At 42.9% G+C, this 18,505-nt stretch overlaps 4 protein-coding genes across 4 annotated transcripts; all 4 read right to left on the bottom strand.

Moving 5' to 3' along the window:
- Window positions 1-7,227: 7,227 nt before the first annotated feature.
- FA14DRAFT_161169 (RNA-binding domain-containing protein) lies at window positions 7,228-8,237 on the bottom strand. Its single transcript, XM_025498986.1, has one exon. The coding sequence runs from the start codon at window positions 8,191-8,193 to the stop codon at window positions 7,351-7,353; it is 843 nt and encodes a 280-aa protein (XP_025353491.1). The 5' UTR covers window positions 8,194-8,237; the 3' UTR covers window positions 7,228-7,350.
- Window positions 8,238-8,360: 123 nt separating this feature from the next.
- Window positions 8,361-9,371, bottom strand: FA14DRAFT_161168 (uncharacterized protein). Its single transcript, XM_025498985.1, has one exon. The coding sequence runs from the start codon at window positions 9,326-9,328 to the stop codon at window positions 8,576-8,578; it is 753 nt and encodes a 250-aa protein (XP_025353490.1). The 5' UTR covers window positions 9,329-9,371; the 3' UTR covers window positions 8,361-8,575.
- Window positions 9,372-12,200: 2,829 nt separating this feature from the next.
- FA14DRAFT_155886 (uncharacterized protein) lies at window positions 12,201-12,818 on the bottom strand (the record flags this gene model as incomplete). The annotated part of the gene is made up of 1 exon (XM_025497789.1): window positions 12,201-12,818. The coding sequence occupies one exon, from the start codon at window positions 12,816-12,818 to the stop codon at window positions 12,201-12,203; it is 618 nt and encodes a 205-aa protein (XP_025353489.1).
- A 1,002-nt stretch (window positions 12,819-13,820) lies between these two features.
- On the bottom strand, window positions 13,821-17,924 carry FA14DRAFT_179839 (uncharacterized protein; the record flags this gene model as incomplete). Its single annotated transcript, XM_025500958.1, has 1 exon — window positions 13,821-17,924. One exon carries the CDS (start codon window positions 17,922-17,924, stop codon window positions 13,821-13,823), a length of 4,104 nt encoding a protein of 1,367 aa, XP_025353488.1.
- Window positions 17,925-18,505: the final 581 nt, after the last annotated feature.

Below are 18,505 nucleotides of genomic sequence, written 5' to 3'. Positions count from 1 at the left end.
GTCTAGACCAAGTGCTTCAATCTTTCAAGCACCTCTATCACCAACAAAAGCATCTCATTCGCGAAACACCAGCTCGCAAGCACACGCTCGTACACCTAGTCATGATAACCTTGATCTGACACCACTGCGGATACAGCTGACAAGTCAACAGCAAACTATAAATTCACTCAATGCAGAAAAGGCTAAGCTGGAAGAGCAAATCTCACAATTCCAATCAAAGGTCATACAGCTGGAAGAAAGTGAAAAGAAACAAGCAGAAGAAGCAAAGAGTCGGACAGCCGCTATCGATGAACATTTTGCCATACAAGCCGCCTCAGAGAAACAGATTGAGAGCATTCGGGGCGAACACAAGAATGCATTGGCAAAGCTACAAAGTGAATTGGATACAGCAAAAGCCGGACATGATTCCAATCGGAAGGGTTTAGAAGGAAAAGTGGCAGAGTTGACAGCTTCTCTAGATAGTGAGCGAAAACAAAGTCAAACCGACTCAAAGAAGCGTAAAGATCTGGACGATGAGCACGCAAAAGCATTATCTACGCTACAAAGCAAGCTTGATCTAGCAACACAGCAGCATTTAACTAGCAAGACCGACACTGAAGCAAAGGTTGCCAGCCTCACAGCCTCCTTGGAAGAAGAGCGTTCGCAGCGTTCTTCATTATCTGATCGGCTCAAATCTGCTGAAGAATCACACTCGAAAGCTCTTTCGGCATTGCAGGAAAGACTCGATTCAGCAACCGAACAGCATGGCTCATCCAAGAAAGAAGGTGACGATAGAATAACAAAGCTGATGTCCGACTTGGGAAGTGAACGTGCCAAGTCAGAAAAGCATGCCAAGGATCTCGAATCTGCCAAAAGCGTTCATGCGGAAGCGCTTTCAACTATTCAGGCCAAATTAGACTCTGCCACCTCGCAGCATTCCGCCTCCAAACAAGACAACGAAAAGAAGATTGAGGATCTGACGAGTACTCTACAAAAAGAGCGATCTGAGCGATCGAAACTAGAGGAAACTCAAAAGTCGTCTCAATCAACACTTGCAGAAAAGGTGTCCTCGTTACAGGCTGAATTGGAATCGATCACGAAACAACGCGCCTCACAAATTTCCGATCGTGATGCAAAGGCTGCTGAACTGCAATCAGCTCTCGATAAAGAGCGTTCCGAACGTGCTAAGGATGCTGAGACGCACAAGAATTCGACTACTTCTCAATCGGGTGAACTTTCATTGCTACAAAGCAAGCTAGACTCTATCACCAAAGAAAGGGATTCGATCAAGACGGACACGCAAGTCAAGATAAAAGAGCTTCAGAGCAGCTTGGACAATGCAAAAACACAGCACGCAGAGCTTTCCAACACTCACAACACCTCAAAATCTGCTCATTCTGATCAAATGAAATCACTGCAATCCAAGTTAGATGAAGTGACGCAGAAGCTGTCCTCGCAGAAAGACTCGCACGAGAAGAAGCTTTCGGAATTGAACGCTCAATTAGAGGGTGAGAAATCTCAACACAAGACATTTGTGGAAAGTTTAAAATCGTCAGAATCGAATCATGCCAAGGAAATGTCTGAATTGCAAAAGAAGCTCGATGAATCGGCAGCACAAAACGAAGAGCTCAAAAAAGAAAGTGAAAAGACCATTTCTGGTTTGAATTCATCTTTGGATCAAGCACGTACAAAGTATGATGAGCTTGTTACGAGCCAAAAATCAAGCGAGTCCAAGGCAAATGAGAGGGTCTCAAAGCTTGAGGATGAATTGAAGACGGCAAAGAAACTACAAAATGATGCAGAAGCCAAGAGCCAAAAAGAGATTTCTGAACTGAATAATGTGCTCGAAAAAGAGCGTGCTGGACATGCTGCTACTTCCAAGAATCTTGAATCGGCTACATCTGAACATAAAGAAGAAGCGGAGTCTTTACGAGCCCAAATTGCTGCCGCTTCCGAAGAACATACTTCTGAAAAGACTGAAAGCGAGGCTAAGGTTGCGGAATTGACAAAAAATTTGAACGAAGCACAAACCAAGATCGACAGTCTGGCAAAAGCGTCCAAATCTGCTCAATCATCACATTCTGACGTCGTGAAAGATTTACAAGGAAAGTTGGACAAAGCAATCGATGATCATTCCAACTTCAAGTCAGAGAATGAAAAACTTGTTGAAACCTTACGTGAACAGCTGGCGACTGAGAAGGCTTCATATGAAGAGAAGCATGGATCAGTCACTAAAGATCTAGAGGATGCTCGATCAAGCCATCAGACAGCACAAGCCGGTCTTGAGAAGAAATTAAGCGAATTGGCAGAATTGCATGCTTCGACAGCCAAAGAGCGCGATCAGCATAAAAGTGAACTAGATGAAGCGAGGAACAACCTAAGCAAGACGCAGGACGATTTTGAAAATGCACGAGTGGCACATGATCAGACACTGGCTGAATTGAAAGAACATCACAGCAAGCAAGTTGAAATGGCCGGTGCTGATCACCAAAAGAAGCAGGCACAGCTTCAAAAGGAATTTGAAAGTCTCAAATCCCAACATGATGAACTGCAAAGCACTCACAATGTTGCATCAGAAGAATTAGAGTCTCACAAGAAGCTCTTGGAAGGCCGCGAGAACGATATGAAAGATTTGGAGCAACGGATAGCCAATCTGGGCAAAGAGAAGCTCCGGATTCAGGGACGTATGGCTGCTTTGACGAAAGAGAAAGAGGAAATTAATGGTCAATTGGCAGAAGTGAAGTCGTCATTGGAGGAAGAGCGTAAGGAGAGAGCGAACGCTGAAGAAACACTCAAAAGCAACGAAAGCGAGCATGTCGAAGCTCTTGCTAATCTGCAATCCCAACTCGATGCTTCGGAAGAAAGACATGCATCTCTCCAGACAGAAACAGGCCAGAAAATCGAAGAATTGACCGCTTCTTTGGAGGATGAAAAGACAAAGTTCACAGCGCTCACCGGGGATTTGGAAGAAGCTAGAAATTTACATGCCAAAGAAACGACTTCCCTGCAAAATGCTTTGACCTCCGCCAAACAGCAGCATGATAATCTCCAAACAGAGAGCAACGCTACTATCACATCTTTGAAAGCCGATCTTGAGAAGCAATCCACCTCGTATCAGCAAATCAAAGAAGGGCTCGAGAATGATCTCGAACAAGCCAGATCAGCCCACCAATCGACGAAAGAAGAATTGTCGAAACAATTGAGCGATGCGAAAGATCTTCATGCCGCTGCTTCGGAAGAGTCTGACAGGCACAAGTTGTCTCTTGGTGAAAAGGCAGAAGCCTTGAGCGCGATGGCCAAAGAACTCTCTGATGCTCGAGACAAGCATGAATCACATGTTGAAGCGTCTACTCGGGCTATGGAAGAAACAAAAGATGCGCATGAACGGGCGATCACCAATCTTCAAGTATCGTTTGATGAGAAGCAGAAGGCACACGACGAGGCCGTGCAAGATATCAAAAATCAGCTTGAGGTGACGCAGGACAAGTACGCAAAGGCAATCGAACGGGTTGAAGCTCATGAAAAAGATCTCGAAGCACGCAATTCAACTATTCAGGATCTTGAATCAAAGATTTCTTCGGCAGGTAAAGAGAAATTGAAAATCCAAGGTCGTATAGCTGCTCTGAATAGAGAGAAAGAAGAACAGGCTAGCGAGATTGCTCGTATTACTGTTCTATTGGAAGATGAGCGTAAAGAGCATGCAAGCGCTTTAGATCAACATCAAGCAACGGAAACTTCACAGACTGAGAAGATCTCAAGTTTGACAGATGATTTAGCGAAAGCTAACGAGCAACATGCCTCCCTGAAAGCTGAAACAGATGGCAAGATTGCAACTCTGACAGAATCTTTGGAAGAGTCCAACGAAAAGTACAACACAATCGTCAAAGAACTTGAGGCTGCCAAATTGGACAGTGCAGAGAAGATTGCTTCATTGGAGGACCACTTGGCTACAGAAAAGCAACAGCACACATCGACAAAAGAAAAGAGCGAGAGTAAAGTATCGGATCTAATTTCATCGTTGGAAAAAGCTCAGTTGCTTCACTCCACCGTTTCCAAAGAATTCGAAACGGCCAAGGAGTCTCACCAAGAAGAAATTTCATCTTTACGTTCTGATCTTTCATCAGCATATGATAAGCATGCATCACTCAAGGCAGAAACCGATAATGCTATCACTTCTTTGAAAGATCAAATTAGCAAATTGGAAGCTGAACATGCTGAAAAGCAACAAGCATCACAGCAAAGGCTAGACGATGCACAGAAGTCACACGACGAGAAGGAAAGAGATCTCTCACAACAACTGCAAGAAGCTAACGAACTCCACGAATCCGCTACTCGCGCTGGTGACGAGCTGAAAGCACAGCTAGAGACGAAGAGTGCCAGTATCAGCAAGCTGGAAGAGGACTTACGTCAAGCAGCTACTTCACATGAGGCTTTCGTTGAGCAGTCCACCAAATCGAACGATGAGATGAAAGAACATCATTCGAGAGCGGTAGAAGCTTTGGAGGACAAGTTGAGTAAATTGCGCGAGGAGTTGCAACAATCCAAATCTACCCACGAATCGTTTGTTGAACAGTCATCTCAAGAACTTCGCGATGCTAAAGATGAACACCAGAAAGCTGTCAAGGACCTACAAGATCAACTCAGTGCAAAGGAAGAGGAACACAGCTCTGCTCTCGAAAGTCTTAATGGCGAACTGACAACATCACAAGAACAACATAAGCAAGCACGTGAAGAAGTTGAAAGCCACCAGAAGCTACTCTCTGAACGTGAAGCAGCTCTGAAAGAGTTGGAGCAAAAGATCACCTCACTGGGAAGGGAGAAGTTGAAGGTGCAAGGTAGAGTGGCAGCGTTGACAAAGGAAAGAGAAGAGATCAAAGCACAATTGGCCGAAGTTCAATCAACATTAGAGACCGAACGATCAGAGCATGCAACTATTGTCGATCAATACAAAGCAACACAAACATCACAAGTCGATGAAATTTCGACGCTTTCTGATCAGATTGAAGCGGCTAATAAGCAGCTCGCAGAACTGAAATCGGCTACGGACGCCAAGATTGCCACCTTGACAAATTCTCTACAAGAATCTAACCAAAAGCATGATGCGGTCACCGAAAAACTTGCAAAGACTGAAGCCGAAAGCGCAGAAAGTATCTCCAAATTGGAGGCTGAGATAAGGACGGCAAAGCAACAGCAAGCAGAGAATGAGAAGCAAATTGCGGATCTTACCTCATTACTGGAAGACGCTCGATCTCAACATACTGCCGTTTCACAGGAGCTTCAATTGGCCAAAGATAGTCATCAGAAAGAAGTATCTGCATTGCAAGACAAACACACATCTTTGAAAGCAGAAACAGATCAGATCATTGCAACTTTGAAAGATCAAATGGCGCAAGAAGCTTCTGAGCATGCTGAAAAGCATCAAAGTCTGGAACGGCAGATGGAAGAAGCACAAAAGTCGCATGATACGAAAGAGGAAGATTTGAATCGACAATTGAAGGAGTCAAACGATCTTCATACATCGGCAACACGACTTGGAGACGAGCTTAAAGCTAAGTTGGAAGCGAAAAGTGTGAGTCATAGCAAGGTCGAAGAAGAATTGCAACAGGCAAGGGAATCACATGATGCGTTTGTACAGGAGTCTTCTAATTCACTCAATCAAGCCAAAGAGGATCACATGAAAGCTCTTGACGATTTACGAGGCCAAATGGCCGAGAAGCAGAAGCAGCACACTATCGCTATCAATGGCGTAAAGGATGAACTGGCAGAATCGCAAAAGCAACATCAAACAGCACGTGAAGAAGTTGAATCACACAAACAGACCATCTCAGAACGTGATGCAAGCCTGAAGGCGTCGGGAGAGAAGGTGGACTTGCTAGAAAGAGAAAAGCAAGAAATATCTGAAAGATTACAAGATCTAACAAGCGAAAAGAGTGAGATCAACGATCAATTGAGCAAACTCCAAACTACATCGGAACAGCGAGAGCAAGAACATGCGAGCCTTGTTGAAAAGATGAAAGCTGAAGAGGCTGATCGGATCACAGTATTGCAAGAGCAATTGACTCGAGAATCCAATGCCAATGCAGAAGCACAAGAAAGCTTGCGGAAGGAGTTGCAGTCTGTGCGTGATGAATTTGAGCGGAAAGAGAAAGAGCTTGTTGGCACCATAGATCACTTGAACCAGCAATACGCATCCCTTTCAAAGGACAGCGAGACATACAAGGCTGGTCTTGATGAAAAGACTGCAATTGTGCAATCGTTGGAGAAAGAACTTGAGAAAGTTCGATCTGACCATCAAAAGTCTGCAAGTTCCCTCAAAGCAAGCGAAGAAAGCAATAGACAAAGCAAATCCGAAAGTGAAATTTTGCAGCGGAAGTTGAAGAATATCACTGTATTGCAGGCAGATCAACAAGCATCCTTGCAAAATTTGTTATCCGAAAAGGACGATGAAATCAGCAGGCTGCTTAAATTGCAGCAAGATCAAGCAAACGATGTTTCTTCTGCTGCAGTTGTGGATAATAAAGCAATCTTTGATCAAGAGTTCATCGATGGCTTAGCACAGCAGCATGAGTTGGACATGTCACAAGCTCGAAGTCAAATTCGAAAATTGGAAGCGAAATTGTTTGATGAAGAAGCACGGGCAAACAAAGCTGCACGTAAGGTGTCTGAATTGGAAGAGGATTTAGTTGCTGTTGCTAGAAGATTGGCGCCTCCTCCTCCATCTTCGATTGATGATGTGGGCGAACTTCCAATGCATACGGCAAATGTTCGCGGAAGTCCAGTCCATGAACGTACATTGCCGACTCTCTCCCTCTTTGCCGCACCTGAGGACGATCACGAGATTACAGAAGTGACCGGATCGGAAACAATGTCTGGCGTTGGAGATACGAGCTTAGACAATTCAAATGGTGTAAATCTATCTCGATCACTTTCAGCTGATCAAACATTAGAAGATGATGTACCATCATTAAACAACACACCTATCAAAGCAGCAAGACAAGGTCATCATAGAAGAGCAACAACGACTGCTCATTTTGACTTTTTATCCGCCATGCGAGCAGGTACTTCCTTCGGCGGCGGTGGTGGAAGTGGAAGTTTATCACCTCCTCCTTCTGAAAATGGAAGTAGTTTGACCAGTCAAGCTGTTGCCCAAAGTATGTCCGCAGCAAGACGTGCTCAATTACTCAAAAAAGCCAACGCAGCAGCTTCTGCTCGTAAGAAAGGTGGACCGGCAGATGGAACAAATGGTGCTTGATTGAAGCGCAGAAGCCTATGTATTTCTAGTATTGCTATTAAAGTGCATATGAATGTATGATGTGGTACAACGTAAGAGACAAGATTGATACAAATACAAATACGTGAGTGTGAGGGGGATCATTTGGCAAATGTGATCCGTAGCTTCTCGCTTTGGGGTGTGAACTGGTGTTCATTCAGTGCGTCTCTCGCAGCACTACTTTGCATTGCATTGCCAAATTCCACAAAAGCAACATTGCGGCCAGGGATATGTCGAACATCGATGATTCCATCGTGCGACCTGAATAAGGCGTCCAATGCATCCTTGTCGACTGAATCGGGTACGTTGTGAATGAATAGAATCTTGTTTGGTGGAAGATATTCGTCGGGTAGTTGAGCTTCTTGTCTCTTTCCTGCTGCTGCTGCACTTCCATCCATGCCCGGCACACCACCGATGTTTGCATTTTGACCTTCATTTTCACCAGCACGTAAAGCCAATTGTCTCCTTCTCCATTGTGTCCTCTGACGCTTCTTGTGCTCTAGTCTTTGTTGCTTGTGTGCTTCCAATGCTGATTTGATGCCGTTTTCATCGCCTCCTAATTGTGCTACAAGGTTCTTCTTTACGATTTCGTCCGATGTAGTCCGTGCAAATGCAAGTTGAATAGGTTTGCCATACAATGGAAACCCTCTTACTTCCTTTACAGCCTTGACAGCAGGTGCTTTTGATTCAAACGAGATGAAAGCTTGACCGCGCATTCGAACATTTTTGTGTGCAATAATGTCAACAATTTTACCATAAATTCCAAACAAATTTCTCAATGTTTGCTTTAGCGTTTCAATTTGTACGCTCTCATTCAAGTTTTTGACATAGATCGTCTCACTTGCGTCTACCGGGATGTTCTCCCCTTGATCATCTTCGGCATCCATCATCTCTTCCCCTAGTTGTGCTTCGCTTGGCTGACCATGCTTCTCGACATCTGCCATCTTTGCTTGTGCTGCCCGTTCGGTTGTGATGGTGGGAAGAATCGACTTTCGATAGAAATGATTCTAGCGTCTTACGCGTGTGAGTAAGGAAGTGGAAGGAATAAATGCACTCGCGTGAACCGTGCAAATTAAGCTCATTGCTACCATCATATGGGCAGAGTAGGGATCGCTATAATGCATCTGCACATCAAGATGGAAATCAAAAGGAAGGAGCTATGAGGGCAACTTTGGATTGAATAGACAATACGATAAGTCCCTTCTGACCATCGATTATGTATGCATTTTCGACTGATCGAAAGTAGATAAGAGGTAATTATGGCACGACTAGAATGATATTTGGAATGGTATCGACATAGGTATAGTACAGCAGCATCGCTTCTCTTTAGGCTTCTCCAGAGAGACATTCTGAGATGATATCCTCCAATTGACTTGCGATGAACTTATCTCCGTTCACTTCGCAAGCTTTTCTCAAACTGTTCAATCTTGCTCTTGCTTCGCGTAAACGATTTTCAGAGATTGGGCCAGAAACTGCGCTTATAGAGGTATCAGCAGCAGCACCAGGAGCATTTGTTGGATCTTCTTTTCTGGCGGTGAAAGATTGCAAACCATTCTTTTTAACTTGATTTTCCATTTTTTGAATGGTATACCGTAAATGCGGATTTTGTTCATCTAAATCCAACAAAGTTTGAAGTGGAAGTGTACAATGTGTTACACTTTGATTTCTTGCTATGCAAAGCTCACATCGAACAACATGCGATCCTTTTCGTCCAATTTCCACAATACACTCTTGACCGGAAGTGATGCATTTTCCACATCGAAATTGATTGTACAAGACTAATTTGAGTCTATGACCATCACGTTCTTTTACGATGATATCGTTCTCCGATGGAGGAGTATTACGTAGAGCTATTGATCTTGAAGCAAGTGATGGTCTGCCACGCTTTTTTGGTGTGATTGTTGTAGAATTTAAGCCAGCTTGTTCTTCATTAGTTTCTGGACCTAATTCATCAGCACTTGATTCATCAAGAGAAGCATCAAGGGATTGAGAGATGAATGCGGCTGCGGTCTGATTTGAAGGACTGGTGTCCATTGCTGTTGATTCAAAGTTTTTGGGACTTTTTGTAATTCTGGCCATGTTGATCGAGGAGAGAAAGATAAAAAAGGAGGCTGAATAAAATAGTAGGCTGATTGATGTCTTTCTACATTACTAAATACGCGCTTTTAATTAAAATCTCCCTTTATCCTTTTTCTCGATTCGAGGCTAAAGCGTGATTTATGTTTGGCGTTAGAGCAGTGTGCTTACTATTCCGAAAATAAAAGATAAAGCTAAAAATAAATACTACCTAACCCAACACACAGGTTACCCGCTCTTTTGACGCGTTCTTGTCAACAACATGCTTTTTATTTTTACTAAATAAGAAAAAAAGAGGGAGCCGAACTAGACTATTCTCAAATTAATTTACTACACGGGGCCTCTTTACTCCTTTCTTTAGACGAGTAATTTGAAATATAGAAGAAAGCAACCTTAATTATTGACAGCTGCAGTAGCAGAAATGAAGTATGATAAGAACTTCGAGCACGCGGATAGTTTCTCGGATAATGCTCAAACCTCTTTCTTAGTGACTAGTGGCAACTACGTTTCCTTGAATTAGCTCTTTGTTCACGTCTGTGCTGCTGAATGTCAATCAATATTGGTTTGCGACCTTGGATATGAGTGGCAAATCGTTCTTGAATACGATCAGCATCTTTCTGACAAGCTGATTCTGCCTCAGCCTTTCTTGCTTCTGCTTGTGCTCCTTATTTCCCCGTAAATTGACCTACAGCACTCATCAATTCAGAATTTTGCCAAGTTGACGAATTGTGCTCGGAAGGAAAGACAATTGATGTGTCTATAAGTGCAAGTGTGAACAAAGGATTGTTAAAGGTACACAATCGATAACAAGCATGATGGGCTTTTTGTGTCTATTTACTAAGATGTTTGACACCGAGCGATGAGGATGTAAAAAAGGGTTAAAAGTGCTGAATAAGTACCTTTTCAACTTAAGAGTAAGAAGTCACATTCTGCTTTTCAACATCGTCTTGCTGTGTTGTTTCCGTTGAAGCGTATTGTGATGCATACTTCAAAAATACTACAATGCATTGCCTGTACCGACCAATATACAAACAAATAATCGATTGATTCGGTCACCTGATCAGAAAGCTCTGTCAAATATCAGTAAATCAATGAAAAGCTGTGTACTTCGTAATGTCTGAAATACACATTCGGCTTTGTATGTACAACGCAATCATGAGGATGAAGAAGAGAGATAATCAAGAACAACTTGCTTTCTAAGGTTCATTTTTGCCAGAAACGTTGTGATGCTTCTTTGTTGCTTATTTACCTTTCCCTTCCATTGAAGGTGAAGACGCTTTCTTATTCTCTTTGCCTACGCTTTCTTGCGAAATTCCTGAACCATTATGCTTTTTTGGAAGTGAGCTTTGAGCCCATCTGTGTCTTTGCACTTCTGACCTTGTTGGTCTACGACCTTGCGTTTGCGCAACATGATTTCCTTTCATACGTGCAACTTCTCCTCTGCGAGCTGCTTCTGCTTTTGCTGCTGGACTTATGACGCTGTTCAATTCAGGTTCGTTCCATGTTGAATAATCGTAGTCGGCTGGTAGACCAAATGAAGCATATACAAGTGTAAGCGTGAAAAGGATAAGTGCTAAAGGTACACGGTGGATGATGAACATGATAAGCTCCAACATTTATTGTTGAGTTGTCTGACAATGATTGATAAAGGTGCATGGATTGTTAAAAGTGCTAATTAAATACCTTCCAGTTCCACAAGAAGTTTATACTATGTTTTTGATTTTGCCTCATTGTTTATGAAACGAATGATGACACATATGCAAAAATATAGCTGTGCACTGCCTTTGCCAACAAGTAAGCTCTCTATTGAGCCTTCAGTCGTCCACAAGAAGGAGCCTTGTCAAAGCTCGGTACAAGCCATGACGCTGTTCATCTGTGTACACCTTGAAACACTCGCGACGGTAAAGAGAAAAATGCATTACAAAAGCTAGGGAGAAATTCAGAACAGCCCTCTACAGACACAGCGTTTACAACATACGAAGCAATTGGTGATGAAAATCATAACAAGTTGACCGTCTAGTCATCTTTAGGCTCAATTTTCACGGTAGTCTTGGGATGTTTCTTTGATGCCGACTTACCTTTTCCTTCCGTTGAAGGTGAAATTGCTTCCTGTTCCGCTTTCTCTTGACGTGATTTTTCAAATGCAAGTCTTCTACTGCCTCCTGGCGCCCACGATGCAAGCATTCTTTGTTTATTTTGCCATCGCATTGCTTCAGACACTGTTTTTTTCGGGACTTTTTCTGTTTCATTTCCAATCACAACGCCTTTGCGTTTTCTACCTCGGCTCTTCGGTGTTGTACTTCCCGCCAAATGCTCTGCTTTCACAGCCACTTGTTGTGCTGTTCTACTGTGTGGTGAAAGTTGCATTGGTTCAGAAGTTTCAAGAATGCTCTTTACCGTTCTTTCTCGGCGTATGTGTGGAGAAGTTGATCTGCCAGGCGAATGTTGACCAGAGGAAGTGACGTGTGATGATTGAGGATGACCATGTGTAGCGTGTGAAGTAGATACAGCAGCTTGTGAAGAATGAGGATGATTTTGGCTTGAATGAGTACTCAATCTTTGATTGGCGACATTCATCAATTCAGAATCATGCCAGGTAGACGTTGGTGTCTGAAAAGAGAATGATACAAACGTGAAGAATGCGAAAAGTAATGAAAGTACTTTCATCTTTAACAAACAAGCAGGTGGTGGAAGGGTACGAAAAGTTCGACTCTTTAGAAATTTGATAAAAGAATTCGAATTTTTCAAACAAAACTTATTGTTCGACATGGCGTACACTAATGCAAAGATGCCCCGTAATGGCGTACACACTCGCACTTTCAGCTGTTGAATTGAAATTGGTCATATGCAGCCTCGAACACTTATAGTCGCCTTATTAGTAGTTTTGATTATCTTTCTTTATATTGGAATTTGAAAGATGCAAAAGTCTGTCGCTAGCCATCTGCTTAGCTCTAATACGTCTTGCAAACTCGCTCGAGCGCCGTTTGTCCTTTATTTTGAGATTATATGGTTTTGCATAGATATACTCTTGTTTTTGTGAACGTTCTTCTGGACTTTTGAAATTCTTTGTAAACCTTTTCATAGTCTTCATTGCTTTCTCAACTTTATCATTTTTGTTCAATTTGCTTTTGCGTGGAGTATTGGCCGATCTTCCGTCAGATTCATATTTTGGATCTCTTTTCCGTTTTCGTTGATTAAAATTGTCTTTCCATGCTTGATCAATCTTTGTTTTGTCAATTTTTAACTTGAATTTTGGGATTTTACGGGAGACTGGTTCAACAAATGCACTTGAAGCTTCTTCGCCAACATGATGAGGGGAAATTGCATGCTTTGGGTATATCAATGCATCTTCAAATGAAGATTGTGCGCTGAACTCCTGCTGATCGAAGTAAGGAGTGGAATTTGAAGCTCCAGATGCGCCATCGATTGCAACAACACACAATTGAGAAATGATAATAAGTATCACTAAGGCAACAATGCAACACTTTGGCATTTTATATTGCAGTCAAGGTTGGATAAAGTGGAAAAGGTTAACGTTCATGATAAAGACGTGTGAATGGCTGTGAGATTTTGTGAAATGCTAATTGGCACACATCAGGACATCTTTTCATACACATATCACGCAATGTAGTAGATTTCACCGCAAGCAAGACAAACAAGGTAAAGATGAATACACAGCGGCCCGTTTAGATACGCACAAACTCTGAGATAATTAAGACTCTAAACGCTTTTGCCTTCGACGTGTATGAGCGGCAATCAAACCTTCTCTTTGTCTTCGACGAGTTTCCTGCTTTCTTTCGAATGATCCTTTAGGAAAAGGATTAGGTGTCCTGGCCATTGGTTTTGCTTTTTTCCGGTTATTGGAAGGAGATTGTACCGGAGAACTAGCTGTATCTTTCACGCTTTCTTTGTATTTCTTCTGAATAGAATTTGCAGTGGATGCATATGTTTGATCTTGTGCGGGTTTATTCAAGTCCAACAATGGTCGTTTGCTACCAGATAGAGGATTTTGCCCATTACTGCCATGACTTGAAATTCCACTATATTCGCTGTGCGATTGGTGCTCCTCCTTGAAAGAAGTAGAGCAGATGATAAGATAATTCAAAACAAACACGACTGCTTGCAAATGCATGATCATCTTGTTGGGTTGTCGGTTTTGTAAAAATGAACAAAATTTAAAGCATATTTGTACCCTTCGAGCAATCACACAATCGCGCCCTTACCACGTCAAATGTATGGCCGCCTCGACGGGTCAGTTGCCCCGATGGCTGAATCATATCGCGGAGATGATGATGTATGTTACATACTCTGCTTCGGTGCTAAATGACTTGAAAACACCCCGGTCCATTCAGATTTGTCTAAAATCATCTATTTACTAGGAAAAGAGGTACATGTACAATTTTTGAAACTATAAATGGTATACACATGTTGATAAGGTATTCTGTTGTAATAATAAAGGAACTCAAATTTACTTCTGCGATTCTACAAATTCGATTCAGTCCTCCCCGCCCTCCCCATTCTCTTCCGCCGCTTCCTCTTGCTCATCTCCTTCACTCTCCGTATGGCTTTCTTCAGCGGCAGTGATTCGTGATGTTGAAGCTTGAGCGTTATTGTTACCGTTTCTACGTGTTGAAAAATCATCGTTGAACAAGATATTAAATTCTTGTTCACGATTCATTGTTCTTCTCTTTCCACCCACGCTTTCGGCCAATTCCATCTTTAATCGTTGTAACTCCAACATGTTCTCTTCAATACAACGTGAAACGATGTACTTGGTTGTGACAACAGGTCGTAATTGTCCCATACGATGAACACGATCAAGACCTTGATTTTCGGTTGCCGGATTCCAGTATGGCTCCAAGAGGTATGCACGACAAGCGCTGACCAAATTTAAACCAACACCACCAGCTTTCAAACTGATCAAAAATACTTCCACCGAGGGATCATTTTGGAATTTCTCCAAATGTTCATTTCGTTCAAATCTTTGCATCCTTCCATCCAACGTAGCAGATTTGATGCCTGCTCGATGTACTGCACGTGCTACACGATCCAACATGCTCGTCCATTGAGAGAACACGACGGATTTGATCGGTCTAGTAGACGAACCAGCTTCGGCAATATAGACTTCCTCGTATCCCATATCCTTCTCGGTTGCATCTGCAGCTACTTGATCAAGATGTGGCTTACTCGCATCATAAAGCTTACTGAAAGGATTGCTTTTGCTGAACGTTTCCAATTCTTCCACCAAAGCTCGAATTTTTGTGCTGTAATTTGATCTTTTGTCGATCGGAATGCCGACATCAGCTCCAAATGTCTCTTTTGTCAAGACATTTCTTGCTTTTGTATTCTTCTCGATATCACCTGGTGCCAAAGTACGTATCTCTGTCAACGCTGCAATCGCTGTACCGCAATCCGGACAAGCAAAACGGGTTTCTTCATCGATATTCTCCATTGTCTGATCACCTGCGTTCACGGCTTTCTCCAAGCAATGGGTACATAGGAGATGTGCACACTTTGTCAATACTGGCCTCTTGCTGCCTTGTTCGTCAGATGTTCCTTGACCGATTTCTTCAATGGGTGATTCTTGTCGTGAAGTGTCATCTGCGAATGTTGATAGATCATGATGGCACATTGCACAATCTGCTTTGTCCGAACTGCAAAGAATCTCAAAGAAACGAATCGCACGATCACGCGAAATACCCTCTCGTTTGATCAAAGCATCAGGATCTTCACCTTGATTCAAGGGATCATCTTTGCGAAGGCGAATGTCCTTGTTGGATTCAACAAGTTCGATATGATCGCAAGTCATACGTAAATTGGAAATCTCGTGCAAGATAGAGGCATAATTGTACTTGAGCGTATCGTTCTTCTTCATCTCTTCAAAGTCATCCTTGTATTTTTCACGCATTTCGTTGTACGTCGCTCTTTCAATAGGATCAAAGTCTAGTTGAACCGTTCGACTGTATTTCGGGGGTAATTCAAGAATCTTGGTACCGTCTGCCATCTTCATATCTTTTGTACGACGAAGAGTGAGGAACTTCATGATGGTCTGTACGCATTTCATTGCAGTTGAATCTAGCGGCTCTTCCTTGTCTGCTGCCTTTTTGATACGCTTTGCTGCTTCCAAACCAATCTTTGAGTCCACAGAAGCACAAAAGCGATTCCATACTACTGCATCGTCAAAAGGTTCCAAACGTAAGAATTTGACCAATGCATACAAATCTTGGATCCTATTCTGTACTGGCGTACCGGTCAAACAGATTCTTGATCTTGCCATCAAGAAGCAAGATGCACGCGATTGTAATGTGCGAGATTCTTTGATCGTGTGAGCTTCATCCAACACGATGCGAAACCATTCAATTTGTTGCAAAGGGAAACCTTCTCCTTTTTCGAGTCTCTTTCGCTTGTCGGCTTTGCGCTTTCTCTTTCGATTCGCACTGTTCTTTTTCTTGATCAGAATTGCTTTTTCAGCAGCAGTCAATCTGCGACCGATAGCGTTACCCTGCTCATCCGTCACAACAATCTCTTCTTCATCGTCGTCTTCCTTTTCATCGTCCTCGCTATCGCTTTCTTCGTTTGCTGCCACGATGCTATATTCGGAAGCAAGCGTACTATACGTTGTCATCACGATATTATTGCGTGCAATCTTCTTGGGATCTTTGAGGCGATTGTGTCCGTGATGAACGTAGATCTTGGGTCGCTTATCAGGCGCCCAATGTAGGCGAATTTGCTCTTCCCATGCGGATACCAAAGTGAGAGGTAAAACGACCAAGGTGGCACGAGAGCGAGTTTTGATATTGTCTCGCTTCCACTGTTCGAGCTCCTTCTTTTTGTGATCACGTTTTCCCTCTTTCTTCTTTTTGCCATTAACATAATTAGGCCCGCTAGTGTTATGACTGGTCTTGGCTCGCTTTGGTGCGCCAGGAACATCAATTGCAACCACGTCAGAATCATCTGAATCGTCGGAATCTGCTTCCTCTTTGGGCAAAGCTTCACCTTGATCATCTGTCAAAAGTTTCCTTTTGGACCATGCACGAGCTTCTTCATGTGTTGATGCAATCAAGGAAATCGTAGTAAGTGTTTTCCCAAGACCCATATCATCTGCCAAGATGGCTCCACGACATAATTTGGGTAAACGAGTTTGCGATTCTCGTGTGACGACGTTCTTGTAATGAATGATACGGTCTCCATGTCTTTTTGCCTTCCATAGCGAGACAATATTCTCGTCCTTGCCATCTTCGTCAAATGTTTTGTTCTTTTCATGATCCAAGAGGAAAGTCAAAGCCCGCATTTGATGATTCATCAATGGAGTAGTGATCAAGCTTTCGTCCACTTTTGTCGTCGTCAAAGTTTCTCCGTCGGGTAAATTTGAATACACTTGGTCCATCTGTTTTCGTCGTTCTTCTTCCGTTTCTTCTTTTGTTGGCATTACCATGCCACGATTCGGCATCTGAAAAGAAGGATAATTCGGTGGATTCATTTGCCCGTACGAAGTGAAATTGGGATTGTAGCCTGGATAGCGATTATACAATGAAGAGTCGGGCACTTCTAGAGGAGGTTTATACTCGAATGTATTTCGGTCGTATCGAGTAGGCATGAGCAAGGGAATATTGCTCTGAAAAAGCGACATAATGAATGCCGGAACATCTTTGCGTGCCATGAAGCAAAGCAACTCGATCGGATGAATGAAATTCATTGCCATACTTCTTGGTAGAACCTTGATCCTTGCTGCGATTCGCATCCTACGCTCATTGAGCATAGAAAAGATAGCATGGCTATATTTGTCAACCACTAGACCAAATGACTCACGACGGACTTGTGGCTGACCATTATTGTCGTAAGGTGTTATAAGTTCATGAACGTGCACTTGCGGTCTTGCTGTAGCTCGGGCAGTAACTTCGATGGGCCGAAACCCTGGTTCGAGGTAGTATTCCGCACCTAAAGGCCAACCCTTTTTGTGCCATCTCGGATGAGCATTCACTTCGCTTAGATCAACCGGCAAATAAGGCATTGTCAGACTGTCTGGGATTCCATGATTTGTAATCATCGTAGCACAAATAACACCAACACAGACCACTTGATGCAGATCGCTTGTGTTGACTGATGGACCTTTTGCGCTGACAAGTGTGATTTCATCTTCATCGTTAGTCAGATCAATTGCAGAAGGTTCCATTTTTGCTTCCCTTTTTGGCTGAATAGCTTGGCTAGAACCATTTTGCTGTTGGCCGAAAGATGATCCTTGTCCTGCATAGATGAATTGTTGTGGATTAGGTTTGACGTTCACTTCGGCTTGGTGTGAGAGTAGTTGTGCTTGTCGCCCATTATGGAATGTGTGCAGGTCTTGTCTCACACTGGGAACGACGATTGGGTATGTAGGTGACCCCTTCAATTCTGGCTGAGCACCAGCAAAGGTAGGAGGTTTCGCATCTAAAGGATGATTCAATGCATTGTGTTGTTCTATGGCTTCGTGTGTTAATTTTGATGGTGCAGGTTGCATCTTTTGACGAGATGGCCCAGCTTGTTGTGATGGTGGTGGCGAAGGTGAGAGCGAGAAAGATTTGATCTCATCTTTTGCCTTTTGGGCAGGATCGAGTGCCATTTTCGTATTCAAGGTGGCAAGCTGAGTCGATCAGTTTGGATTCCAAACGTCCTGCCTAGCAACGCCAAAATCTGAATAGGTCACTGGAAATCTGCTTCGAGGTTCAACCTAAGCTTCTATATTCAACAGATATGCTTGATCATTGCCTTGAAAGAAGTTTGAGAATTGCGCTTGTCCTAGCTTTGCATGCTAATTCCGTTACTCTTTGAAACGTTTCGCCCGGAATGAAAAGGACCGAAGAAAGTTTGCCTCGTTACTAAGAGGAACTTTTATGCAATCACAAAGGCCAAACTCGCTTCCTTCCTCTGACAGTTGCAGGAAGTGTTGTGAAAGTATTGTGAAAGAAGAGATAACACGACAATTCAATCGAAAAGGTGCTCTTGACAAATTTACGGATTATGTGGCGCGGATTTTTTGGCGGCGCCGATGAGAGGTAAATTGAAGAATGAATCGATGAGTTGTTGAGGGTAATGGTACGATGAGTTGGTAAAGAAGTGAGGAGATGATGATGATTGGAAGGTGTCAATCATCAAGTTGGTTGGTTGACTGCAGATGATAAATTAGGGTACATGCATGCATGA

The sequence above is a fragment of the Meira miltonrushii genome, assembly GCF_003144205.1.
Source record: "Meira miltonrushii strain MCA 3882 unplaced genomic scaffold FA14scaffold_3, whole genome shotgun sequence".
Lineage (NCBI taxonomy): Eukaryota > Fungi > Basidiomycota > Exobasidiomycetes > Exobasidiales > Brachybasidiaceae > Meira > Meira miltonrushii.
Note: the sequence above shows the minus strand (reverse complement) of the source record. Positions and strands in the feature narration are given on the sequence as shown.

Excerpts from the sequence above, each read along its gene's own strand:
- FA14DRAFT_161169 (XM_025498986.1), bottom strand. The coding sequence starts at position 8,193 with ATGGCAGATGTCGAGAAGCATGGTCAGCCAAGCGAAGCACAACTAGGG.
- FA14DRAFT_161168 (XM_025498985.1), bottom strand. The coding sequence starts at position 9,328 with ATGGCCAGAATTACAAAAAGTCCCAAAAACTTTGAATCAACAGCAATG.